At 60.7% G+C, this 26,119-nt stretch overlaps 1 protein-coding gene across 20 annotated transcripts in view; it reads right to left on the minus strand.

Annotated features, from left to right (window-relative positions):
* The window catches only part of PLEKHA6 (pleckstrin homology domain containing A6), a 43,926-nt gene that overhangs the window by 12,777 nt on the left and 5,030 nt on the right, over positions 1–26,119 (minus strand). For 6 of the 20 annotated variants that reach the window (XM_071768814.1, XM_071768820.1, XM_071768823.1 and 3 more), the window contains exons 2-11: positions 7,276–7,356; positions 7,021–7,135; positions 6,839–6,943; positions 6,687–6,759; positions 5,861–5,961; positions 3,785–3,960; positions 3,081–3,563; positions 2,082–2,592; positions 1,671–1,757; positions 827–880 (exon numbers count right to left, since the gene is read on the minus strand). In XM_071768814.1, coding sequence (XP_071624915.1) covers positions 827–880; positions 1,671–1,757; positions 2,082–2,592; positions 3,081–3,563; positions 3,785–3,960; positions 5,861–5,961; positions 6,687–6,759; positions 6,839–6,943; positions 7,021–7,122 — 1,692 coding nt within the window. In that variant the 5' untranslated portion in view covers positions 7,123–7,135; positions 7,276–7,356. Of the gene's footprint in view, positions 1–826; positions 881–1,670; positions 1,758–2,081; positions 2,593–3,080; positions 3,564–3,784; positions 3,961–4,712; positions 5,834–5,860; positions 5,962–6,686; positions 6,760–6,838; positions 6,944–7,020; positions 7,136–7,271; positions 7,357–15,311; positions 15,554–21,081; positions 21,269–26,119 lie in introns of those variants that run through there. The other 14 variants (XM_071768817.1, XM_071768821.1, XM_071768827.1 and 11 more) reach the window with 9 other exon arrangements.

The raw sequence follows: 26,119 nt of genomic DNA on the forward strand, positions 1-26,119 counted from the left end.
CCTGGCCTTGGCACTGCTCCAAGGCAGACACAGATCCTGGCGATTACTGCACCGATGGAGATTTGCAGACTAATGAGATTTGTCTCCGGAGCAGCTCCTTTAGTCCAAGCTTGGCTTTTGCAGGCAAGAGCCTGGGACTGCAGCACTGCCCGACAACTCCTGTCCCCACCTTTCACTTCAATCAGTGCCTGTCGGTCCCACCCCACCAGTCCCGGGGGTCTTTCCCAGCTGGATTGCCCCCAACCCCACTCCTGGGGTGAAGCCTGCTCGTGGTTTTCCTCCACGCACAAAACCCTGGGAGCTGCTGCCTCACCCCAGCCCTGCAGCAAACCTGTCACCTTCCAGGAGGAACAGGGCCAGGGCATCATCACCAAACCCACCCCACACTCATCCAGCCCCCCACAGCTCACCCAGCATGGGGGGCACCAGCCCCAGGACCCCCTCAGCATCCCGACTCCCACTGGTGTGGGAGTGGGGACACACCACTGCCAGGGGTGGGGACACATCATGGGGCCACACTGGTGTCCCCCACCACCCCCAGCCTGCAGACCAACCTGAGGAGGGTTTCAGAGCCACTGCCTCCCCGAGACCCCAGGCAGGTGGGAATTTCCCCCTGAGACACCCCCACCACCCCAACACTGTCACAGGGAACTTTCCTTTCAAGCAATGAGCGACCCTACGGATGGGGAGGATGGAAAAAGCAAACCCAAGACAACTCGTGCTGGTTTAATGCCAGGAAGGGTGAGGATGGATGTTAGGGTCGAGATGCCAGGACAGGGCACACAGGGAGGTCAGCAGTGTGAGGCTTGCAGCCAGCTCTGCCTACCTGCTGGTCCAAATACTCTAGGTTTCTTTGCAACTGAAGGTCTAAAAGTTCATCCTGCCAGGAGCCAGCAGGCATGAGGCAAGAAACGAACACACACAACAGATAAAAGAAGAAGCAAAGCAGTTAGGTGAAGGCTACAGAAATGCAAAGAGCTCTCCAGCACGGGGCCAGGAGAGCTGCCAGGGATGTGGCCCTGCGGGTGACCTTTTCTCCTCCCAGCTCTCCCTCCCTGCCCTTCCCCTGCCTCTGTGGCCAGCGAGGATGGATGGCAGCATGGGTGGCTGATGGTGACTCCTGCTTCTCCAACAGCTGGTCCTGACACCTGGTTTTGGGGACCAACCTCTGCTGGGAGTGACCTCCTGGTCTCACCAACCCCCCAGCTCCAAGCCCTCAGTGCTCTGAGGGGAAACACAGCGCAGGAAAAAGCAGAAGCTGTAGCCAGAAGTGAGGAAGCAAGAGGGGGAGAGGTGCAGGGTGGGTGCCAGCCTCAGCCAGGGACTACCCTGAGGGTGACAAGCCTGGCCCAGCATCCTAGGGAGTACAGGGAGCCAAGGGTGTCCCACCATCCTCATTACCTGGGGGCTGCAGGGCAAGGACTGGGGGCTTTTCCACAAGGATTTCCTTCTGGTATGGCCAAGAAGATCCAGAGACATCAGTAAAAGGATGTGTGGGCCTGACCTGTCCCAGAGCAGCCCAGCTCTGACCCACAAAGCTGCCCCTGGGTTCCTCCTCAGCCATCTGAGCACTGAGCTCTCGAGCTGGCCCACCTCCTCTGGGGGGGTATTCTGTGCACCCTGATCCATGGGGCTCACCTCACCCCCCATACAGCACCCCCCATACGTACCATTTTGTCATGGACAGTGGGAGATGCTGGGTAGTGGTACGGATACATTCCTGCTGGGATGGGCCGCCTGTCACCCAGGTAGTCGTACTGAGGAGAGAGGAGACCCCCACCCCAAAACCAGAGACACGTGAGAAGGGTGTGAGAGGTGAGAGAGGTCTGCAAGGACCTGAGCACCCCATCCCCATCCCATCCCCTCTCGCTCCATCCCTCCGGGGGCAGCCAAAAGGGAACAACCACACCCTGGGCAGCTTTGCAGGATGGCAAGAGGGAAGCTAAAGACATCAGCTGCTCCAAGCTGTGCACTCAGCGGCGTTTTAAGGCCAGGCTGTGCATGCAGAGGGGACAAACTACACCACAGCATCCTTCTCCTGACACCCCCAGCGAGGGCATTCCAACCCCAGGAGCGTTTACCTTTGGAGAACTGATGGATCTCCTCATCACGAAGGTGGTGGGGTCAGCATAAATCTCCTCTCCCCGGGGTGGCAGCCGCTCAAAACGGGCGCTGGGTGAGCGGACCGGGGAGTAGACCCGTGCCCGGGTGTAGGAGCCCTGGCTGGGGGAGCGGGGCACAGAACGGGAACGGGGCTGCAGGGACATCCGTCGCAGGGACCCCGAGGCTGCGTCCACCTCGTCCAAATAACTCGGTTGCCTCCCAGGACTGGGCAACCAGAAGGGGACGTCTTGTCGGCCAAAAGCGGGGTGTTCCTTCCAGTCCCGGAGCTGGTAGGTGCCCCCGTTGCGGAAAGAATGGCGTTTGTCCTCCAGGGGCCAGGGGGGGCTGACCCGCTCGTAGGGGGGCATGGAGCAGATGCTGTCGGGGCGCACCCCGGGGGGGTAGTACTGGTAGTCCTCGGGGTACTGGGGTGAGTAGGGGGAATAGTAGTCAGGCACCCGGCGAGAAATGGGGTAAAACCTGGTGGGGCTGGAGGAGAGAAGAGAGAGGAGAGAGCTGGGCTGGTGGCCAGGCAGTGTCCGGCCCCTCGCTCCGTATCCAGGGGCTGGCATCCTCCCAGGGATGTTGTGGTGGTCTCCCCTTCAGGCATCCCTTCTTCCCAGGACCTCAGGGTGGCCTTCCCTCCTGGCATTCCTCCTCCCATGACCCCACAGTTTGTTTCTCCTACTAGCATCCCTCCTCCCAGGACCCCACAGTGGTCTCCCCTCCTGCCATCCTTCCTCCTAGGGACCCCTCCAAAACCCACCCTGCATGATTTTTTGGGGTGTCCCCTTCCCAGCTCACACCTGGCACACACGAACAGCCCCAAAAGGAGACTCCCTGACCCCAGAAGGGGAGAAAGCAGATGGAAAAGGAGAAAAACATTCCCAGAGCATTCCCATTCCCTGCTTGAGGGGCAGCCTGGGAGAAAAGGAGCTGGGCCTTTCCCCCCCTAGCCCTTTGCCCCCCTCCCTCACCTCCTCAGCTCCTCGGGGGGCACAGTTCCCCGGCGGGAGTTCACCCACTGCTGCAGTTGGGTCATGGAGCTCTTGCGCTGCGCGATCTTCTCGGGGTTGGTGCGGGGGGCGATGCTGCGGCGCTGGGCCAGGCTCTCCCCATCGGGGGCGGGGTAGGCGGTGCTGCCGGGGCGGCTGGGGGATGAGTAGGGCCACCCATTGGGCTGGGGAGGCCGCTCCGAGCTCACCGGGACCCGGGGTCCCTCAGGGTACGGGCTGCCGGGCTCCGAAGGCAGCTCCTGCCCGGCGATGCCGTTGGCTTTGGCCAAGGGCTCCTTCTTGCTCTCCATCCTCTCAGTTTTCCTCTCCATCTTCTCTGAGCCGCGGCCGTCGCCTTCCCCCCGGGTCTTGGCCTCGGGGTCGGCTTTGGGGTGGGCGGTGTTGCGGTGGAGGTGGTGGTGATGCTTGCTGGGGGGGATGTTTTCTGAGTCTGGCTTCTCGTGCCTGGTGGGTGGTGAGACAAGGGAGAGGGTTAACCCTCCCTGTGCAATGTCCCTGGGGTGGCAGGGGATGTCCCATCCCTCCCTCAGCTTTGGGGAGGGGGCAAAGCTCCCCAGCTCTGTTCTTCAGAGGGACCCTCACACTCCCAGAAGGTCCCTGGCCAGGATGCACGGCCCCCCCCACACCCCATCTCCGGGTGGCACAGGAAGATGGTGGGTGCTGACCTCTGGGTTGGGGGGATCTGCACCCGGGCAGCTTCACCCATGGCTTGGATCCAGGACTCCTGCTCCTCTGTGTTCTCAGCACTGAAGAAGTAGGTCCGGATGCCAGCGTGCTCAGCCTGGGGAGACAGGGACTGCCCATTACTCGCTGGCATCTCCTCCACCCAGCACACTGTCACCTGCAGAAGTGAGGAGAGAAAGAGACAGGATGGGTGAGAGCTCCATTTCCACCCCAGAATGTGGTCCTGCTGCCCCAGGAAAAGCAGGCATGGTCCCTCCCTCCCTCCCCGAGCCCCCCATCAGTCACCCCCATGATGCTCGGGTCAGCCCTCCCCAAGGAGCAGCACCCTGGTGCACCCCAGCATGGAGCACCCGAGGGGTGGGGTGGGCAGAGGGGCAGCACCCAGCAGGAGCAGCAGCGCTGGCCAGAGGGGTTTCAGTCATGCAAGGCGAGGGGGAAGGTGGCTTCTTGGCCCAGGCAATGTTTTTTGGGGAAAAAGTTCGCTTTTAATCCAAGGTGTTGCTTCTCACTCTCCACCTGGAAGGTACCTCTGGGTATTTAGGGCCTTCTCAAAGCTTCCACCTTCCCCCTCTGTAGGAGGGGATGGGAGGCAGGGAGGAAGGAGAAAGCAGGAGGTTCCCCCCCCTTCCCATGAAAGACTTTCAGGGCTCGATTTTAAAATAAACCCAACTCAAACTTAAAAACTGGGTGTCCAATTAAAACCCTCCCTTGGGTTTCCATCTTCCCTGGAGCATGCAGAAGGGTCACCTCCTGCAATGCCCAGGCACTCCTGCCTCTGGAAGCTCTGCAGCCAGAAAGGTTTGTCCCCAGGATTAGTGGGGGGGTGGGGGAGGGAGCAGAACATGCTGGGGAGCCTGCAGGTCCCTCACCCTTCTGCATGCATGGCAAACCCCCCCATGGAGGTACTACCTAGGCTGGGTGCTGGCGTGGTAGACAGGCACGAAGAGAGAGCTCCTGTCCGGGGATCCTCGCCCACAGAGAGAGGAGGGAACACAGACAAGGGTCAGGCTGCAGCGTGGCAGGAGGGTGGGCACCACAGCACAGACCTCTCCCTGCCATCAGGACCCTCTCTAACCTCTTCTGAGCAAAAGCAATCCCCCCTCCCCTAAAAAACACTGGGGGGCAGGTGGAGCCCCCAGGTCACTTCCCTGCTGCCAACTGCAGAAGCCACGGGCAAGGAGCCACGGTGAGAGCCACTGCCACCCCCACACTGGGCTCAGCTGTAGCTGAAACATAAGTTGAAGGGTGGAGGCTACAAAAATGGTAAAGATTGCTGGGCAGCTCTCTGTGGGCAGCCTGGGCACTGGCAGAAAGGGGCACACTGGCTTCTTGCACAGGAGGACACAGGGGCACCAGCTCACCAAGAAGATGAGTACAAGCAGTCGTGCTGGTAAAGGCCCACGGTGATGCCAAAAAGTGCCAGGGAAGCCCTGAGTAAGGAAAATCCAATTCCTGTCGCCAGGATGGATGTGGGAGAGCCCCAGGAGCAGCAGCCCTCTCGCTGCTCTCCTCTCCAACCCCCACACTGGGCTGAGGAGCTGCTCCCCTCCTTGCAGTTGTGTTTCCCTTTCCTTGGCATGCGATTTTATTTAATTGCATATTAAATAAAACAAAATAAAAGAGGAGTTGTGGACACCTGGCTATGCCTGCCTCTGGGAGCAGTGCTGAGGAGCGCTGCAGCAGCCGGCAGGAACGGGCTGGTTGGGAGCAGTGATGGTGATGGGGAAGCAGGGCAAGGAGAGGGCTGAGAGCACTGCCCACCAGAGCAGAGATGCTGCTCACCCTGCACCCAGCACCTCCCCAGGCTGGGAGGCAGCAATGCACCCCAAGGACAGAGCTTGGGAGCAGCTTTGCCCCACACGTGCCTCAGTTTCCCCAGCAGAGCACAAGCGATCCCCTTGAGGGGGGATCGCTGTGGTCACCCCTCTCCCCAGCTTGCCCCATGCCCCGTCACCAAGAAAGCAAGAAGAGGGAGCAGCGGGGACCCTGCGAGCATCACTGTCACCCCAGAGCTGTCCCCGAGCTCTGTGTCCCCCCCAGCCCTGGCCAGCACTGACCTTGAAGGTGTTCTTCCTGCTGATGTTGTCTGAGGGCTGCACGGCTGCCACACGGAAGCTGAGGAGGGGGATGCTGCCCAGGATGCTCTCCTCCTTCTCATCTGCTGGGCAAACACAGGGGGGTTACAGGCAAAGGGGGGGAGGTTGGGAGCCTGGGTTGCCCTCCCTCCCCACACACTCCCCCAGGTAGCGATCCACCAGCAGCAGGGACCCCACCTGTAGGAAGGCTCTGCCTGCCTGAGCTCCCACCTCACTCCCATCAATAATTCATGCCCACCAGGGCTGAGCTGCCAGGGAGGCTGGGAAGGTGCCCACATTAACCCCTTGGGTCCCCAGGGTGGTAAACACCTGCATGAAGCAGGGTTGGGCATGGCTGGGGGGCTGTCACCTCCCAAACCCTTTGCCCATGCTCCCAAAACCTGCTCTGAGCCCAAGAGCAGCCCCTGTTTGCTTGCAGGTGCCTGGCTTGGGGAGGACTTCGTGCTCTCTACAACTACCTGGAAGGAGGTAGCAGAGAGGTGGGGGTCAGTCTCTTCCCCCTTGTAACAAGCAACAGGATGAGAGGAAATGGTCCTGAGTTGCCCCAGGGGTGGGTTTAGGTTGGAGAGTAGAAGAAACTTCTTCACGGAAAGGGTTATCAAAGACTGACCCAGGCTGCCCAGGGAGGGGTTTGAATCCCCATCCCTGGAGGGGTTTAAACCACGTGTAGATGTGGTGCTGAGGGACACAGTTTAACCCTGGACTTGGTAGAATGGGGCTAGTGGTTGGACTCGAAGATCTTGAAGGTCTTTTCCACCAGAACCAGGGCTGGTACTCGCTGGTGTACCTTTGTAGTAGAACAGGCAACGATCCACCAGCACGAACCAACGCTTGTTCCACTGCTTCACCCCTGAGCTGGCCTACGAGAGAGGGGTGGTGAGAGGACAAGGGGCTGGCACAACCCCAGGGAGCACCCAGCACAACGGGGGGCTCAGCTACCTGCTTGTAGAGCCAACCACTCTTGGTGACAGCAGCATTGGGGTTCCTCTTCATGGAATTGGAGCGCTTCCCGAAGGCGATGCCCTTGCGGGAGGAGCGTGAAGCCTGCAGAGAGGGAGAGGAGCTGCTCAGTCCCTGCTGGGGTCCCTGACACCCTGCTGGTCACGGCACCAGGCACCCACCCGTCCTCCAGGACGCTCCGGGGGCATCTCTGACACCATGGTGTGGTTGGAGGACTCGCTGGTGATGGTGGCCGCTCGCTTGCCGCCTGCTTTGCTTGACATGTCCAAGGTCGGTCTGCAGCACAGGAGAGAGCTGAATCAGCAGAGCCACGTCTCTCCACCCCCTAGGAGCTGGCCCCAGGTATTCTCACCCCCACCACCCCCATCATGAGCCACTGCCAGGCCCTGAAACCAGGGAGTCAGAAGCCCACCTACTTTTGCAAGTCAAGTCTTGAGGTGTCCTCGGGGATCTGTCCCGTCACTGGGTGCAGGAACGTGTTCCGCCTTTCATTGTGGCTGTGAGAGACAGCGAGGGGTTAGCATGGGATCATGGACTGGTTTGGGTTGCAGGGACCTTAAACACCATCCAGTGCCACCCCTGCCAAGGGCAGGGACACCTCCCACCAGCCCAGGGTGCTCCAAGCCCCATCCAACCTGGGCTGAGACACTGCCAGGGATGGGGCAGCCACAGCTTCTCGGGGTGACCCTGGGCAACCAGGGTCCCACCACCCTCTCAGTGAAGAATTTCTTCCTAATGTCTAATCTGAGTCTCCCATCCCCTCGTCAGAAACCTTTTGCCTTCAGCACCACAGCTGCTGCTCCAACCCCAGCGCTTTGCTGCCTTCACCCTCCCTGACCCCACACCTCAGATCTGCTCAGCACATTTCACCGGCGTTTCACAGAAAGCATTTGCATTGTTAGGAGACAAAATGAGGTCTCAGGTGGCTAAGCCCTCATTGCTTCTGCTGGACACATCCCACACATCACCATAAACCCCCCCCAGACGCTGTCACTGCAGAAGTGGTGATGGCCCAGCCCAGGCTGTGCATGCAGTGACATCCCCAATGTCCCATCCCCCTCTTTGGCTTTGCTTTGGGGTGCAGCCAAAGGCAGATGCCATCAGTGCAGGGCTGGCAGCACTTGCCACATCCCTGTCCCATCCAGCAGAGCTGGTATTGCCAGACACATCACTGCTCCAGCTGGGGAACCCTCTCACAGGCTGCTGGAGCTGTGACAGGAGGAAAGGACACGAACACCTGGGGGGGTTCTGAGCTGCATCCCGAGAAATTTGCATTTGAGCCCATCCCTGTGACACCCCACATTCCCAAAGCTGCTGGAACTGGGACATGGGTGCCTGGCCACCCGTGAAGCCAACATGCCAAGAACCCGGAATGCTGCTGAACTTCTGCATGTCAGCAAAACAGGGGAAGTTTGAGCAAGAAAATGCAGCTGCCAAGACCATCCCATCCACACACACTTCACCCCAAACCTGGGATCCAGCCAGGCTCTGAAGATATTAACTACTTTCTGCCCAAAAAAAGCCTTGCCGAGAGCTTGCAGGTCCCATCCTGCACCTTGCCACAGAGCTGCTCTCCTCCACCAGCCCTCCTCCTCCTCCTCCTCATTTGGGGTCACCTTAAAAACCCAAGCAATGTGTGTGCACTCTGCAATGAGGGGCAGCACTGGCTCCCCAAGCCCCCCCAGTCCCAGGTGTTTGTGTGCCACCACCACCAGGAGTTATCCACAGGAACATCCTGCCTGATGCTCCAGCAGCAGCAAAAGGGGTTCTGTCACACAGGGCTGGAACAGTCACCCCCCAACAGTGACTCTGGGGAGGGGGCAAGACACAATGGTACCAGGGCAGCTCCCAGCCCCCTTGTGATGCTGACACCCAGGGAAGGTGCAAACAGCATCCCAAACACTCCAGCCCAGGAAAGGAGGGGGGTGGGGAGAGCTTCCCTGCCCCACCCCGCCCCAACCCCAGCCAGGGATGTCTCCCCCAGCCCTGCCCACCCCCCACCCCACTGCCCAGCCCAGGACACCCACCCAGTTTGCAGCCTCCACAGTTCTTCCTGGCACCCAGCCCGGTGCCTCCCTCTGCCCCAAGTTTTCCCCTACCCCCAGATCCATCATACCCCAGGAACAACCAGGAAACCTCCTTAAAAACACACACACACACACACACACACACACACACACAGCCCTCTATCAGCAGCTCCTCCGGCTGACCCCACTCCTGGAGCTCCGAGTTCCCATCGCCTCCCAAGCACTGCAATGCAGCAGCCACTGCTCGGGCTGAGGGTCCCCCACCCCCGTCAGCCCGTGGTCCCCTCTGCCCCCTCGCGTACCCCACCTCGGGGGTCCTACCTCACCCTTCGGTCCGCCCGAAACTTCAGCATGATGCCGGGGGCCCTCCCAGCTCAGTGCCAGCTCCCGGCTCCCACCATGGCAGCGTTTGGGCAGGGCCAGCCCCGTGTCACCTGCCGCCACCCTACCAGGGGATGGCACACGCCACGGGGACAGCAACCCCAGGCAGGAGAGGGGACACCGCCGGTGGGCGAAGGGTCTCACTGTCCTCTCCCAGAGATTCCAGTCCGCCGAGACCCTTCGCCGGTGGCATCGGCGTCCCCGGTGTCAGCGGTGATGGGAGCTCCGCTGGGTGCCAAGAGCTCCGGTGCTGCCGGGGCTGGAGAGCCCCCGGGCTGTGAGAGCCGGCAGGAGACGGGGACGAACGGCTGGGGACAAAACTGCTGGGGACAAACTGCTGGCGACAAACTGCTGGCTGTCGCTGGCGTCCCCGCGCAGAGGAGAGGCGAAGGGCAGCGCGGCACACGCCGCCTCCCCCAGCCCAGGTGCAGAGCTGGGGAGCAGCGGGAGGCAGGAGAAAAAACGAAAGGGGAAGGATGGGCTGCAGGGCCCCCCCTTGCCACCCACCCACCCCAGCGGGGCAGCAGTGCTGGGGGGAGGAGGGGGAGGTGGGTGCTGCCGGGGAAGCAGAGTGCTGGGGGGGGTGTCACGGGGAGGGAGGCAGCCGCGCTGAGATGAGCTCTGCCGCTGCCCTGGATTCACTGACTGCATCCCTTCCCCCTGCTGCTTGTCCCCAAACCATCCCCATCATCCACCCGTGTCCTCCCTCCCCCCTCCTCCTCCTCCCCGCATGTCCCTTCCCTAGGACGCGCCGAATCGCGGGGAGCAGGATGGGCACAAGCACCGATCACCGATCAGCCCAGCAGCTGCAGGGCGGGGGGGAACCCTGCAGAGCATCCAACAACGAGGCTTCAGTCCTCCTCCCCTTCTCCCCCCCCCAAAAAAAACCCCAAAAAAACCAAACAAAAATAAAAAAAAACCCAAAAAAACAACCCGGGAGGCCTTCACCCCCCAGCAGGCTGAAAGTGGGGAGCCCTGGGCACAAGGATTGGGGGTACTCGCTCCGCCTGGGCACGGCCCTTGGGAAGGAGAATGCAAATCCATCGGGACTGTTAGGATCGTGCCGGGGGAGGGGGTGGGTGGAGGGAGGACAGCGCTGACAGTTCAAAGAAACCTCCAAAGAAGGAAGCAGAGCACAGAAAGCCAGCTGGCCTCCCTCGAGCCACGTCCCCACTCCGCCAGGATCCCGGGACCACCTCAGGACACGCCAGCCCACCCTGCTCCTCATCCCGGCCACTGCATCCGCCACCTGCTCCTCCCCAAAAACGATGCCCGTCCCTCAGCCTGGGACACGCTGGGGCAGCACCAGTGCCCAGCTCAAGGATGCTCCCATTGCTCCTCACCTGACACTTGTGGTCCCTGCTCGGTGGGGAGCAGCCAGGGGGGGGACAGCAGCCACGTCCCCAGCCTGGGCTGAGGATGTGCCAATGCTCCCAGACACCTGAACCCACACGTTTAGGAGCTCCTCCCTGCTGTCCCCCTTGCCACCACGCTGCCACCAGGCCACCAGCCACACATGCAGGGAGAAACCTGCCCACCGTGACCCCCATGGGCAGCACTAGGTGCCTGCAAACCCACCGGCACTGGCTGTCCCTGTGTCCCCACAGCAGCAACTCACCTGCTTCTCCATCACTGCCACCCTCTGCCGCAAAGCAGCTGAGGGTCAAAGTCCCCCAACGGCCCAGGGGAGCTTCCAGCCCTCCACCCTCTGCCAAAGCCAACACTCACCTGGTGACAGGGCCACCAGGGAGGAAGAGGAGCCACCAGGCAGCACCCCTGTCCCTGGGGGACAGTGTGGCAGAAGCAGGAAGAGTGGTGTGCAGGACACTGCAGGAAGGAGTCACAGGGTCCCCCCCAAACATGGGGGTTTCACACTGTCCCCCATTACCCTAATTCAGTGGCACAAGGGGCTGTGCTGGGCTCAAGGGCTGCTGCTCTGGGAGCCTTTAACCCAGAGCAGGTGCTGTGCTCCCTGCACCAGCTGAGCTGTTTCACAGCCATCAGGCTCCAGGGTGGGCAGGGACCCAGCATCAGCCATGGCCCAGCGGGTGGACACGCTCCAGGGCTCCCAACAGAAGCTCAAAAGGTGGGGGGAAGCTCCCTTGGACCTCCCAGGAGAGCTGTGGCAGGGGGGAGAAGAGCAGGAGCATTTCCTCAGGGTAAACATCAAATAAAAACTCCTCTTGCTTTTTCATAAAAGGATCACAAGAGGGGGGGGAATGCAATAAATGAAGAATGAAATTTTCACTCAATGCTGCTTTTCTTCCCCTTCTCTGGGGGGATGAGGGTGGTGGGGAGCAGTGAGCCTCCAACACACCCGTGGGACAAAGCACGAGTGGGTGATGCCAGCCCATGGCACAGATTCCTGGCTGGCTGCACTGGGATCCCTCCTGGTCAGACAAGGGGTAAGTGGGATGCACGGGGGGGGGCGGGGGGGGGCTGGAAAAAGCTGGTGTGTAATGCATCAAGGGGGTTTCTCCAAGAGCTCCCAGCAAGCTCAGAGAGCTGGACCCCTTAGGCCCCCCCAGTTGATGGGAACCATTCTCACACTACAGCCTGCCCTGAGGGCTCCTGGCTGTTATCTGGCAGCTGGGGAGCAGGAGGAGGGGGTGCACAGGCTCCCTGCCCAGGCATCAGAACCTGCCCAGTCCTAAACCCAGAGCAGAGAAGCCAGCCAAGGGGGCTGTGGGGAACCAGACCACCCCTGACCCCCTCTGGGGTGTGATGTTGGGGCTGCAGGGCTCCCCCCCTGAGCACTCACCAGGGGCTGACATCCTCCCAGTTCCAATTCCAGCTCAATTCCAATTCCAGTTCTAACCAATCCCTGTTCTAACCCCAATTCCAGCTCCAGTGGCCCAATCACTCCAGCCCCCCAGGGGGCTCGGGGTGCAGGGGTACCATGGGGTCTGCTGTGCTCTGCCACCCCGGGAGCACAGCAAGGAGGAGGAGGAGCATGAGGAGCAAGAGGAGGGGGGAGGCAGGCAGCCAAGCCTGTCTGCAACACTCCCCACTCCCAAGTGATAATGAAACCCCTTCCTCTGGAGGTTTCACCCATGTTCTTGGGGCGAGCATCCAGGCAGCTCCCAAGAAAGGGGCTTGCATGGCCACCAGCCAAACATGCCTCGTGTGTTGGCCTCCTTCCTGTTTTTCTAGCCCTTTCTTCACCTCTCCCCCTCCTCCTGAGCCATATCCCTCTACTCCAACTGGAGCCCATGAAAACCCTTTTCTCCTAGTGAGCTGCAATGCTCAGCAGCCATAAGAAGGGATGTGGGGTCACTCCATCACCCAGGGCCCCTGCAAAGGGGCTGAGAGAGAAAATCCACCCTTAGATGAAACAAGTTCAAACTGCTGAGTCCTCTCTTGCAAGGAGAACCCAAGGCAGGAGCAAATGCAATGTAATAAACAAGACCCCACGTCCCCCCAGGCTGTCCTGCTCCATGCAGGGGGTGCTGGGGGCTCAGCTCTGCCCCACAGGGCTGGCTCAGCGCATGCTGGAAAAATAAAATAAATTTTAAAATTGAAATTGTATTCTGCAGGTGCAGTGTGAGCTGGTCTGGTGGAGTTGCTGCAGCCAGGGGACAAGTGCCAGCAGCTCAGCTGCTCCCATGTCCCCACACGAGGCCATCCCCAGCTCCAACTTCTCTGCCGAGTGAGGCCCTGGGCTGCTCCATCACTGCAGCTCTCTCAGCTCCTGTTGGATGACTCAAGCTCAAAACAATCTAAACTAGCCCTGTGCACTCCCCATGTCCTTGCCTAGGCTGAGCTGGCCACGGGGTGTCATGTGCCAGCCCCAGCCCAAAGCCTGGGCCACAACCTGCTGGGCCACACTGCTCCTTGTTTCCAAATTGCCCTGGATTTACGAGGGCCACATATCCACCCCAGGAGAGGGCAGTGAAAGATTTGGGTGTGAGGGGACCTTAAACATCAGCCAGTGCCACCCCTGCCATGGGCAGGGACATCTCCCACCAGCCCAGGGTGCTCCAAGCCCCATCCAGCCCCCAACACTGCCAGGGATGGGGCAGCCACAGCTTCTGGGGGCAACCTGGGCAACCAGGGGCTCAGCACCCCCACACCATAGAATTTTTTCCCACATTCTCATCTCAGTCTCCCCTCTTACAGTTCACAACCATTCCCCTCTTTGCCTGCTGCCCTCCTCTGTGCCTCCTCTTGGCACAGGGCAAGGCAGCCCCAAGAGGGAGGGTGCCAAGGGGTGCCAGTCCCAGCACCCATCCCCTCTGCCACCTCGCTCTGTGACAAAACACACACATCACCCCACGGCACCCAGGTGGGGACCACCACCCACCACTCTCCCTGGAGTGAGAGCAGCCTCCTCCTGGGAAGCTTTGCCCCAAGCACTCGGGGAGGATTTTGGTGTGAGCAGCAGCTTCCAGCGAGCACAGTATCCAGGCCAGGCTTTACCATCTGCTCCTGCAAGCACACCCTGGCCATCAACCTTGCCACACTCGCCATCAGCCCTGCGAGTCCCCACGGGAGCTTTGCCGGGATGGAAGGAAGCAAAGCCTGAGCTGGATCCAGCTGGGAAGCAGCGAGGCTCCCGTTCCAGGATCTGTGAGCTGGGGCAAAGTCCTCGGCCAGGGCGGGTGGCAGCTCCCGCGCACTGTCACCACCCAGCCCGGCAGGGTCATCCCAGCTGGACAGGGTCCATGGGGATGGAGAGCAGGAGAAGCCCCCTCTGTCCTCGGCAGGGAGGAGCGGGGTGGCCGGGAGAAGGGGATTTCCAAGGAACAAAGCGGCTGCTGGCAGCCGGCAACGCTGCTGGCGGGGAGGGCGAGTCCCCGGCTCCAGCTGGGGTCGGGGAAAAGCACAAGGAAAGAAAAAAAAAAAAAAAAAAAAAGCAAGCACGGCGAGTTTGTGTTTTATCTCCCCGGCAACCCATCACAGGCCCACGAGTGCGGCCCAGCCAAAAATCACTGCTGCAGGAGAGGGAGAGCTCGGGGCAGGCGCAGCAGCGCCCTGGATCCACGGGGTGACATTTGGAGGGTGGCACAGCAGGTCACAGTCCGTGCCCTGGCAGCGCACGGCCCAGCTTGAATGACGTCATTTTGTCCCTTCTTGAGGACAGAGCCCAAATCTCACGTGCGGGGCATCACCACGGGTGGCCCTGCAGGACAGGGTAGCCCCACGGCAGCTGGCAGCGTTCCTGTGGCATCAGCGGCCAAGCATCCTTCCCCCAGGGATGGAATCAGTCATGGACAGATGCAAATGCCATCTGCGGGGCTTGGGGCCAGGGTGAGGGGCTGCTGGTACACAGATCCTGACCACAGCAGACACCAAAAGGCTCAGGGCACCACTGTGGGTGAGCAGACGTGAGACCCTGAGAGTGTTTATCAGCTCAGGATAGAATCCTTCAGCCTCTTCCCCCACACTCTGCAGCCTCCCATAAATCTGGGATCAGTGTGGGGCTGCAGAACAACCCCACACACACCAAGTCCCTTGAGCTGGGGTGGCAGGGCCACGGCTTGTGTCTGGGCTTGGAGGTGTCACAAAACCCAACACGGTACAGAGCTGCGTGGGCAGCTGTGACGCCACCAGAAGTGATCCACTCGAGCTGAACTGCAAGCCAGCCCCAGACCTGGAGGGTTTCAGCCTTTCACTAAGCTCTTTAAGTAACCACTTGCAGTGGGCAGAAATTCTGTCCCAGGCAATCACCACCAGCACAAAGCATCAAAACAAACCCGGCTCCAGCAACCCCTCCCCAGCCAGGGCAGGTCAGGAGCAGGGATTATGGCAGCAGCGCTGGGGAAATCCTGCTGGGACAAATCCTCAGCACCTGCTCAACCCATCGCTGACGAGAATCGTGACAGCAAGGAGCACCTTCCCGGCCGCCATCCGCTCCTGACAGATTTCCAGCTGTTTTGTCACCCTGCCGGCCACCCTCTTGTCCCCAGCTGCTCTCGGCCACCCGCAGGCACCGGCTGCAAACAATGCAGGGGCTCCACGCCATGCTGCACACACAGACAGACAGACACACAGACAGACAGACAGACACACAGACAGACACACACACACAGACAGACACTCACCGGTGCCACCACACGTCCCCTCCCGTCCACGCCGCTTGCCAAGCCAGTGGCTCTCCCGCAGCCGCAGCCGGGGTAGATGATTTCCTCCCAAGCCCACGGAGACCGTCATGGGTATCAATCATTAACAGCCACGGCAGCTGCCGGCAGCCTTAACCCCCTCGGCTCCGGGCGCCGCGGGGCCAGCAGGGGCAGCATCCTCCTCTGCTTGGCCCTGCAAGTCCCTTTAACAGCACCGCAGGGTGACAAGGCCACTGCAGCCCAACCTGCTGGGGATGCAGAGGGCTTTCCAAGGGGTTCCACAGCCCCCGTGGACCCTCGGCTGCTCCTCCAGCATCACCTCTCTCTGCACCCTGAATGGCTCCTTCAGCAGCACGGGTGCTGGGAGCAGCCCCCAGGGCTAATCCTGTCTCTGCGTCCAGCTCAGCCCCGGGGCAGCCCCCATCTCCCCAGTCCCGGAGGGCTGTTGCTCTGTGGGGCATCACATGGGTCAGGGGGGCTGCTCCCCCCACCACCACCATGGAGGCAGGTGGCACATCCATCCCCTCCTTGCTGCAGAGCCAGGGCAGGCAGGGATCCCTCAGCTGGGAGTTCTCAGAGCTCTCCCTTCATGCAGCTTTTCCAAGGAGTATCGATGGCTGTAACCCTATCCCAGCGTGTTTACAGCGCGGCTCCTGGCTCTATGGCTGTGCCTCAGCTCTCCAGGCTGCTGCTCAGCTGGTGCTGCCAGAACCCTGACACCAGACCCTCCTGAATGCTGCGGTACCCCTAGATCACCGTGTCCCCACGGCAAGGTGACACAAGCACCGGGGACTGCAGGAGGAGAGGGACTGTGTCTGAAGTCTGGGAAGCGGATGATTGTCCCCATCAACTACCCCCCCACCCCCCCGACTGCCTGTTACCCAACCTGCAAAGGGGTTGAATGATTAACCTCCAGCTGTGCCACCACCAAGAGCTGGGGGAGTCTTGCTCTGCCCATCCACAGCCCCGGGGTGTGATGGCATCTGGAGAACAAACCAACAAATCATCACCCCTGGTCCCAAGCCCAGTTGGTGGCACCCAGCTGTCCCAAGAGCATCCTATGCCAGTCCCTGTAGCAGGGACACATCCAGCTTGTCCAGCCTGGAGCAGCCACTGTGACCCCTCACAAATGCAGAGGGGCAGAGAATGGGCTCAGTCCCCATTTTCATTCCTGACCCAGTTCCTGTGGACTCCGAGGGGTCTGGGGGTACTCACACCACAGCTCAGCTCCAGCTTTTGGACCCGGACACACGGCAGATTCCTCCTTCCTCAGCCCCAGCTGCAGCCCCGGGGGTGTCCAGGCTTCGAGTGCTCATAAATAGCCTTGGACAAACATCTGCACGGCACCACCCCAAGTAGGCTGGAAAGCAGAGGGCTGCTGCAGGGATGGTTTTAATCATGCTGTAAGACCATCGAACGGCTAAAAAAACCACAGACAAGAGTGAGCTGTGAAGAAGAACAGTTGCAGCAGCTGATAAGACCAGCTCAGCTCCCTGTACCTGTGATGTGCCTGGTCCCTTGGCATGGCTTTTGAATTTCCCATTCCTTACACCCACGCAGGACACAGAACTGACAGCTCCTTGCAAACACCCCGAGCTGGGAGCACTTGGAGGGCTCGGAGCAGGGTGCCAAAAAAAACCATCTCCCTGCTCCTGGCAGTGGGCCTCCAGGCTCTGCTATTCCCACTCCCCTCCAGGCCCACCAGAACAGGGAGTGGGGTGAGCCCCAGCCCGGGGTCCATCAGCCCCAGCAGGTTGTGCCGCTCCCTGCAGAGCCTCTTGAATGTTTTTGTCGAAATCACCAATCTTCCAGCTCTCCCACGGGCTGCTCTCCCTCCAGCGCTTTAGCAAAGGGGCCGCTCGTACAGGTGAAAAACAAAGTCACACCTGCAGCATCCCGGGGTGTGGGGGACACAGCACAACGCTTTGCTTTGCTAACATCACCACTGTCACCCCGTGTGGCACCGTGGGACCCCGGCAGAGACCTTCCAGCACTATTTCTGTAGGTGTTTGGGTTTGGGGAGGCACCGGGTTAGGGGGTTGTGGCAGCTCTGGCTCTGCCCCAGCTCGGGAGCTTCTCCAGTCCGCTGCCACCACTCCAGGTGACTCACGGGTTGCTCTTCGTCCCGACCTCCTGCAGTCAAGTCCCGACGCATTCGGCACATTCCTGGCATAGCTGGCTGTGCCGTGCCATGCCGGCGCCGAGCCCCACACCTGCCGGAGCCGGGAGGCTCTGGGTGGAAGCCAGGAGCATTCTCAGGGCTCTTGGAAAAAAAAAACAAAAAAAACAAGGCTCATCCATCCCTTGGCTTCCTCACGGTCTGATGGGCAGGATGGCCCAGCCTGGCGACGTGTCCCCACGGGGATTTCCCCCTGAGGAGCCGCTCAGCTCTGCCTCCCATGGCATGGTGAAACTGGCAGGTTGTCACAACCTGTCACCCTCCCCTGCAGCACGGCTGCTGTCCCAGTTGCCTTCCTCATGCAGTGCCACATTCCCCTTAGGTCGGCATGGGTGTGATGGAGGTATATGGGGAAACTCTTCATTTTTAGGTCTGATCCTGTACCTTCACAGGCCTCAGAACAGCTTGTAACCGAGCTGTGATGCAACAGCTCACGTGTCGGGGTTGTGCAAATGTGTTGCACCAAACAGGTCCCAAGGACGGGGCAATCACCAGCTCTCAGACCCCGCAGCTCCAGAGAGCAGATTCCAAGAATGGTGAGGGGGGCAGCAGCTGTGGAACAGCTAGAAGTGCTCCTGAGTGCTTGGGAAAAGCCACTGTGGATGGGATCCACTGCGGGCATCAACACCCCCCAGCCACCTCCCCTGTACAAACAGAGTGGGAACCAAAGGTCCCAAACCCAGCAGGTTTGCTCTTAAGCAAACAGAGCAAAGCAAACACGCACAGGACCCCCCTGAGACCCCAGGCACTGAATCCACTGCTGAGCTTGCCCTCACCTCCAGCAGCAGTGCCATCCCAGCACAGGGCATCCCAAAGGGAACTGCAGGCCATGCGATCCCCTGAGCCCTCTGCTGAGCTGACACAACCAGAAGGGGCTGCGGAGGCAGAGATAAATCAGATTGTCAGGGCTCTCTGCACCAAATCCCCACGGCCCCATAAATCCCAGATGACCGAGGGGCTGGGCCTTGCTGCTGAGCTCGGAGAGACTCTGCACCAGAACACGGGCACTGGGGAGCCAGGAGCATCCTGTGGCATCTCCCAGCTCCTACCTCCTGGGGCGGAGCCTCCGAGTGGTGAGACCCCATCCAGTTCCTTCTAAAACCCACCAAGAGCTCGGCTTCCTGCAGGTGCTTGCCAAATCAAGCCATTAGCCGCCTCCGCTGGCCATTAACCGCTCAGCTCAGCCATTAGCACCGCACCAGGATGGGGGCAGCAATTTCCTACTCCCCGCATGGGACCGCCCCGGTTTTATTGCTGTCCCCAGCCCACCACACCCTGGTGTGGCAGGGCTGGGGCAGTCGGGCACAGCTTCCCGATGAATCACTGATTATTCCCAGCTTCCCTAATCTGTGCATGAAGCCGACAACAGCCCTGGGGGGCAGCTACCGGGGAAAACGCAAAGAATTTTTACAGGAGGCAAAAAGTAGAGTGAGCTGCAAATCCTTTGCATCCCTCCAGACAGGACCCTCGGGGTCTCCCGGGGTGCTGCAAAGCCAGCGTGGAGACAAGGCATGTATTTGTGTCACCAAACAGCCCTCGACTTGTTCCTCGTCCCCCTCCCCGCAACCACCTCCGCAACGGTGCAAACGCCGCGGGCGAGTTAAGTCGCTGAGCGCTGGCTCTGCAGAACGAGATCTTCTGCTGAATGAAGTTTAGTCACCGTGGGATGTTTCCAATTGGAAATCAGGACAGTTCCAGGCTGAACGCACGCCAGGCTTTCCACTTCCCAGAAATCCCATTTGCAAGCCAGCCTGTTGCCAGTTTCCCCCTTTTCTCCCCCAGCATCACGTAAATAAACACCGCCCCAGCCCTCCCTCTGCCCCGCCGGGGAGATGCAGCCCCTGGGCCCTTGCTCCCGTTCCCTGGGGATGGAAGCTGGTGGGACAGGAGCTGCTGAGCCGGGCTGATGCTGGAGCAAGGCCAGTCCCATCCTCACCACGGCCTTTGGCGATGCCTTTGCCACCGGCACAGCCGGGATGAGCCCTTGAGCCCTTCGCCAACGCGCCTGCCCACAGCGTCCCCCCCAAGGATGCTCGGAGGCAGCCAGGGAGCTGCATCAGAGTTAGTCCAGGGGAGCAAGCGTGGTCCTCCATAAGGAACTGGTTTGTTTGGTGCTGGGAAGAGCCAGAGGCTTGTGATGGGTTTCCAGAGGGCAGAGATGGAATAATCCACGTGGGAAGAGCAGTCAGGCGCCAAAGAGGTGGGAGATCCTTTCTCCAGGTGCCTAGGGCATGGTGGCTCCTGTTTTCCTGGGTGAGGGGAGGATGCTCCACGTTGTGTGGAGAACACTGTTCCCAGCCCAGACTGTCCCAGAAGTCGCTGGGAATCAATGGAATGAACAAGGGAACATTGACCACAACCCTGAGCTCCTTAGGAAACCAGTAAGTGGAAAAAAGCCACTTGACCTGACTTGCCCCAATGTCTTCTCCCTCCCCACACATCTCCCTGTCCCAGCAGGGCAGAGCAGGCACCATTCAGGGACCACCAGAAGTGGTGACCCAGCTCCACACTATGCTGGCCATTCCCAGGCCCTCCTTTGTTACAAAATTGGTTAGTGGCCCCACAGCACTGGGATGGAGTGAAGGACATGGTGCCCGAAGGAGAAAGCACTTTGCTCCAGCCCAGAGCCTGCTTCTTCACCCACCACTGCTGCAGCAACTGGGAGGAAGGGTTAGGATCACACCAGGATCAGGCTCAGCTACAAACCCAGCACCCTGCCAGCACTGGAAAGCAAAGGGGAGATCACTCCCATCTCCAGGACACCCCTGTGGGTGACTGGGAGCATCCAGATAGAAACAACAAACATTCCATTCTGCAAACCAGAGACCTGCAACAGCCACACGCTGCTGCCTGCAGCCAAACAGGGGCTGCAGCACCCACCACTGCCTGGAGCTGTAGCATCTTTCACCACCTGCAGGGTCCTGGTGTCCCTGTCCCTCCCCCTGCACTGCGAGATGAGAGCAGCTCGGCTCAAAGGTCTGGGAAAGCAAAGAGGAGGCATGGCAGGGTAGAACAGAGAGTTGCCTTTAAAAAGCCTTTCCATAAAGATCCCTTTAAACAGAGCAAAGCAGGCACCGCAGACAGCAGCTCCCCCATCTTTCAGAGCCAGCCCGTGGCACAGCCCCTCGCAGCCAGGAACCCCCGGGTGGGCAGGATCCCACCCTGCATCCCAGATGGCAGCAGAGCTGTGTGTGCTGGGGTGCCTCTGCCCCACTCCCAGCTCTGCCAGCCTTATCGTGCTGCCACACCTTCCACTCAGCTCCCTGCGAGGAGTTTAACCCCGGGAAGAGCACGGCCGGGCTTTCCCGTGCCACGTCTGTGCCTCTGCCCGCTGGACTCGGTGCAAATGCCCCCACCAGCTCTGTTCCTTCACAACGTTCCTCCCCACAAGCTCCTGTCCCCTCTCCAACCATCCTTCAGCAAAGCCCAGCTCATCGGCTGCCCCGGCACAGTGCAAGCCCCTCCAGCATCTCCATCCCCTTCGCTCCAACCCTGGGGGCTCTTCCTCCGCCTCCCCCAATCCTCCCCTCACCCTTGCCATGGGCCAGAGCACCCATGGTGGGCTCAGCCTACCTGCTCGTTGGGTACTGCCGGAGCCAGGGTGCTCACCGGGGGAGGAGGGGGAGCTTGGTGACAAGGTGGGGACCCCCGGGGCTGGTGGGAGAAGCCTCGGCCGCCACCGAGAGCTGCCACGTCCGAGCGCGACTGATAAGCAAAGGCTGAAATCTGAAACTGCAGGTTGGCTCCTTCCTATATAAACAGGCGCTCTCACACACACAACACACACCACACACACCCCTCTGCGCCGGCTCTCGCCACTCCCGCTGCTCCTGGCCACGCCAGGCACTTGCCAGCCCTCCTCCGGGAATGGCCACACCGCCCAGCCGGTGGGCACCTCTGCCCGAGCCCCCACCCTCTGCGGGTCACCAGCCCTGCCTCTGAATGTGGTGACACCGGCGGTGGGTTATGTCCCGATGTATTTATTTGTTTAGATGTTTTTTTCATTCCCTGGAAAACTCTGCTTTCTCCACGGAGCGTTTCGGGAAGAGGGCAGGGAGCCACCGGCGGGGCACCACCTGCCTGGGTGCTAAAAACAGCAGAATGGGGAAAGCAAATAGTGTGGGTTTTAACCTCATAAAGTGGGTCAGAAGGACCAGCACCCTGCTGGATCGGCTGATGGGTGCCCGGGGGCATAGAAAATTTCAGCCCCCCTTTGCCCAGCGATGCCACACGCATGGCCCAGGGTGGGGGGTGCCCATCACCATCCCTGCTGAGCAGTGCTCACAGCTGAGCCCCCTCCTCAGGCCAGGGCCACCGTGGCCAGCGTGCCCACACCGTGCCACCACGGGACTTCCTCATGCCAGCACCGCCATGGCTGCGCTTCCTCCAGCGGGAGGAAACCCTCAAGAAGACAAAACCCTGCCCTGTTTTTTCCCGCTTCCCACTTCTCCAGGCTCAGCTACAGCCCAGAACCGGGATGGCCACATACCATCAGCGAGGCTGGGCTACCTGCACGGCTGCTTGCTTCATCCCAGCTCCAGCCCATGGGGCAAGCGGGGCCATGCAGGTGCTCAGGGACACAGGGTCAGTCCCGGGCACTGCCCTCGGGAAAGGAGTCTCCCCAGACTGCTTTGTTCCCTGGGGCTGAAGCTCGTTTTGTGGCACGGAGAGGGTCTTGGCAGGCACGTCCCGCTGGCATCCCTGTGCTGGGCAGCTCGGTGTGGAGAAGGGGCAGCTCCTACCTGGGGATTGCTGGCTCTGGATGAGCACAGCCCGGGGTTTTCCTTGAACTCCTGAAGCTGGATCCTGCCAAGGAGTCTCCACCTGAGGTGTAATGAGCCCGGCAGTGCTCAGCTCCCCACCCCGGGTTGCACAAGCAGCCCCGGGGCGCTGCCGGGCGCGCACAAACAATATCGGCCTCACCAAGAGCCTTGTTTACAGCAGGCAGCACCAGCCCCGGCTGCGGGAGGGGCAGCGCCCCAGCCACCTGCCTCCTATCTCCTCCTGATCACAAGGAGCCATGTCAATCCTCAGCCAGGCCACCCGCAGGTCCCCAGCCACCCTACATCCCCACCCCCGGGGCAGGGGCCACCAGCTGATCCCAGAGCCCGCACCGAACTCCTGTGCAGGGCATGAGGACCCTTGCTGTCACAGACACGGGCACGGCGGGGCCATTCCGTGCAGCACCCCGACCCCCAGCATCTTGCAAAGGTACTTTGGAAGAGTAAATTTGCCTTCGGAGCACCTGGATTGAGCAGGCACGAGGGGGATGACATGGCCTCGGGAAGGGATTTCCTGCCCAGGGACTTTGGCCCCACAGTGGGTCCTCCCACCCCACTGGGACAGCACCCCCCGTGTCCTGCCAGCAGCCCTGGCACCAGGCAGCACTGCTGCACAAACATCTTCCCAACGTTCTCCACACTGACGTGGCCTGGTAGCACCCGAGTTGTTCTTCCAGCAAACCATAAATCCCCTGGAGACAGAGCAGAGACCACCACTCGGGGCTCTTGACAACACATTTTGGGGCTGGAGAGAGAAGCTGGGGGCTTCCCCAGTGGGTATTTTGAATAAACCTGTTCTAATTAAGCAGCCAGAGGAGCCCACAGTCATCTTCTTGGACTAAAAATGTTTCTTTTCCACTTTCTTTTGTTTAAAGAGAAGGGACAGGGTTGGACCCGGTATGCAGTTCCCAGCCCCTGTTTCTGCCTCATCCAGGCAACAAAAGGCAAAACCTCCTCCTGACACGGCAGCTGGGCCGGGAGGGGGGGGAGCTGCTTAGTGCTCCCCCCTTTTGCTCCCTCCCAACCGAGGCACTGGGGGGCTGAGCCACAGAGACACCCTGAACGAGTGCCCCCACCCCGAAGAGGGGGATGCAGCCCCCACCGTGCATCCCCGCTGCCCACCCGCGCCGGGACAGGCAGCATCGGACCCCCCCGCGCCAGACAACCCACGCCTGAACCCAAGGTCCTGCTTATCTGCAACACAAGCTTGTCTGGTGATAAGTCCAGTGCACGAGGGATAAGATAAGGCTCGCACAGCCTCCTCCTATCAAAAGCCCTTCCTCCAGCTCTGCCCCACAAGGCTGAGGGGTGCTGCACCCCCTAAGTGCCGCCCCCCCCCCCCCAGCACTCCTTTCTCCCCCTCATGGCACACAGGCAGCCTCTCACTTTGATGAGTTTTAAAAGATTCACTAGGTTCACACACAACAGTTGCTCGTTGTTTCCAAATCAGACAAACCCCTTGATTCAGGGGAGGAAAAAAAAAAAAAAAAAAAAAAGAAAAATAAAAAGCAACAAAACCCACACAACCGGATCAAACAATTTGTCGGGGGAAACATGGCAGCAAAGCTGGAGGGGGGAGTGTTGCCGGGGGGGGCAGACACAACCTACTGGCTTTGGGCTCGCAATAAAACCTGGAATTGCTAATTATTGCTGCTAAGCAGACCTAAAAGAGATGCTGCCGAGGAAAACGAACCCACGGGACGAGAGCAGGGGGCACACGGACCCGAACCTTCCTCGGATGACTTCTTATCGCATCAACCCTGCCCAGCCCCGGGCTGAGCATCTCTCGCAGGGCAGGAGGATGGGAAAACACCCTGGAGAGGGGAAGGGGGAGCAGCTGGTGGGGTCACCTCAAAAGATGGGCTCCCCCCTGGTGCCCGTTGTTCCCATGCACACGGCAAGGGGAGGAGATCGGGGCGGGGGTAGCTGGTACTCGGGCCCTTCCCAGGATTTACAGCGTGTGGGCACCTCCGGCAGAGCCAGCCTGGCCTTTAGAATAGGAAAAAAAAAAAAAAAAAAAAAAAAAAGACTAAAGCACACCCCCCTCCACACGTTTGCATCCCAGCATCCGTGCCAGGCTAAAAATACCCAGCACTTGCCTTTCCTGCTGCGGGGTGAGGGGGGGACCGTAGGGAAAGAGCCCCCCAGGGTGGGAGAAAGGGAAGGAGAGACCCCTCCTCACCCAGTGGCACCGGGGGGGACACGGGGCCAGGACGAGGGGGCTTTTCCCGGAGGGTAACGGTGGCTGGGCAAGCTGAACCCCCCGCCAGCGCGGGGTGACCGTGCCACTGGGGACGAGCGGGGGCGAGGGAGAGGAAATCCCCAAAGGGCCCCGGAGGCACCGGGGTGGGTGCCAGGAGGGAGTGAAAAGCAGCGCTGATAGGAGCCGGGGCAGCCTGCCAGGCACTGCGGGGACAGGCCACCTCCCAGTGCCCCCAGTGCCACCCGCTGGCAGGGAGACAAGCTCAGAAGTGACCTCCCCCTTCCCGGGCATCCTGCCCCACAGCTCCCAGGAGGAGGGGTGGCAGCGTTAGCCCCATGGCAGGCAGGCACCCACCCAGAGGACGAGGAGGATGGGGCTCGGGGGGTGATGCTGGGGGGGTTGCAGGGAGCGTCCAGGGGCGGGGGGAAATCCTTTAAAGTGCAGCCCCGCCGCAGGATTGCTGCCTCGTTAGAGAGCAATTACAGACTAATTATATGATGGTAACACCCAAACCCCGATCAGGAAATGGGGCTGCTGGATGCCAGGGAGTGCACGCGTGCAAGGGTGCACACCCCCCCCACACCCACCTCTCTGAAACCTCAGGAGCTCTGAGACCAGACACGTCAGAGGGAGCCACCCACCACAAATCCCCACTGGGGCGGCTCCGTGCCTCAGTTTCCCCACTTGCAGCTGGCCATCCCGCTCCCAGCTGCTGCCCTGCTTCTCCCCACCATCCCGCAGTCTCCCCAGAAGCATGGGAACACCCCTGCCCGCCCCCACGGCATCCCAAAAGCACCGACAGTGGGTCGGCCTCAACAAGGAGCATCCCCACCCCACCAGCCCCATCCTGTCACCTGCCCCTGGCCTCAAGCCAGCAGTAGGATGCCACCACCCTGTGGTCCCACTGGGCTGGGACCTGGGGTCTTGTGCCTCCCCGCTGACCACCAGCATCCTCCTGGAAGCTGGAGCAGCCCTGAGAGCCCAATGCCATGGTGGCACCGGGAGTGGGGCCACCCTGCCAGCCCGGCACTCAGCCCCCCCGGGAGCCTGTGCCCAGCATGGCTCCTGACAGCAGGTGAACTTTAACCGCATAAATAACATTCCTGTTGGCTCCCGCCGGCAGCCCTTATCTGCAGAGGGCTAATGCGGGCCTGTCAGTGGCTCGGAATGGCCACTGGCCCAAGGACACCAGGGAAGGGGCCATTTCACTGGGAGCATGCAGGGACAGTGGTCACAGCGAGAGCCAGACCCTCCCCGCCACCAGCATCCCACAACTCGCCCTGCCCACGTCCCCCCTCCCCCCCCCCCAATTCCGGGGCTGCCCACCATCCCAGGGACCCTCGAGGGACAAGGGTGAGGACAATTTGCCACCCAAGTCTCCCGAGATGGCAGCAGGGACAAGGTCACAGCAATAACAGATTGCAGGAAGCCGGGAGGAGAGGTGGGGAGGAGGGAGACAGGATCTGAAGCAGCAGAAGCAGCGCTGAGGGCTGGTGAAGGGGCTGGCATCCCCGGGCAGGCAGGGAGAGCCGGGAAACGAGCTCTTTCCTCCCCTCCAGGAACTCATCACTGAGATTCCAACCGAGTGTTGGAGCCCAGAGGCCCCGGAGTTTGCACGTAGCTCTTG

This window comes from Heliangelus exortis, chromosome 25 (genome assembly GCF_036169615.1).
Source record: "Heliangelus exortis chromosome 25, bHelExo1.hap1, whole genome shotgun sequence".
NCBI classification, from domain to species: domain Eukaryota; kingdom Metazoa; phylum Chordata; class Aves; order Apodiformes; family Trochilidae; genus Heliangelus; species Heliangelus exortis.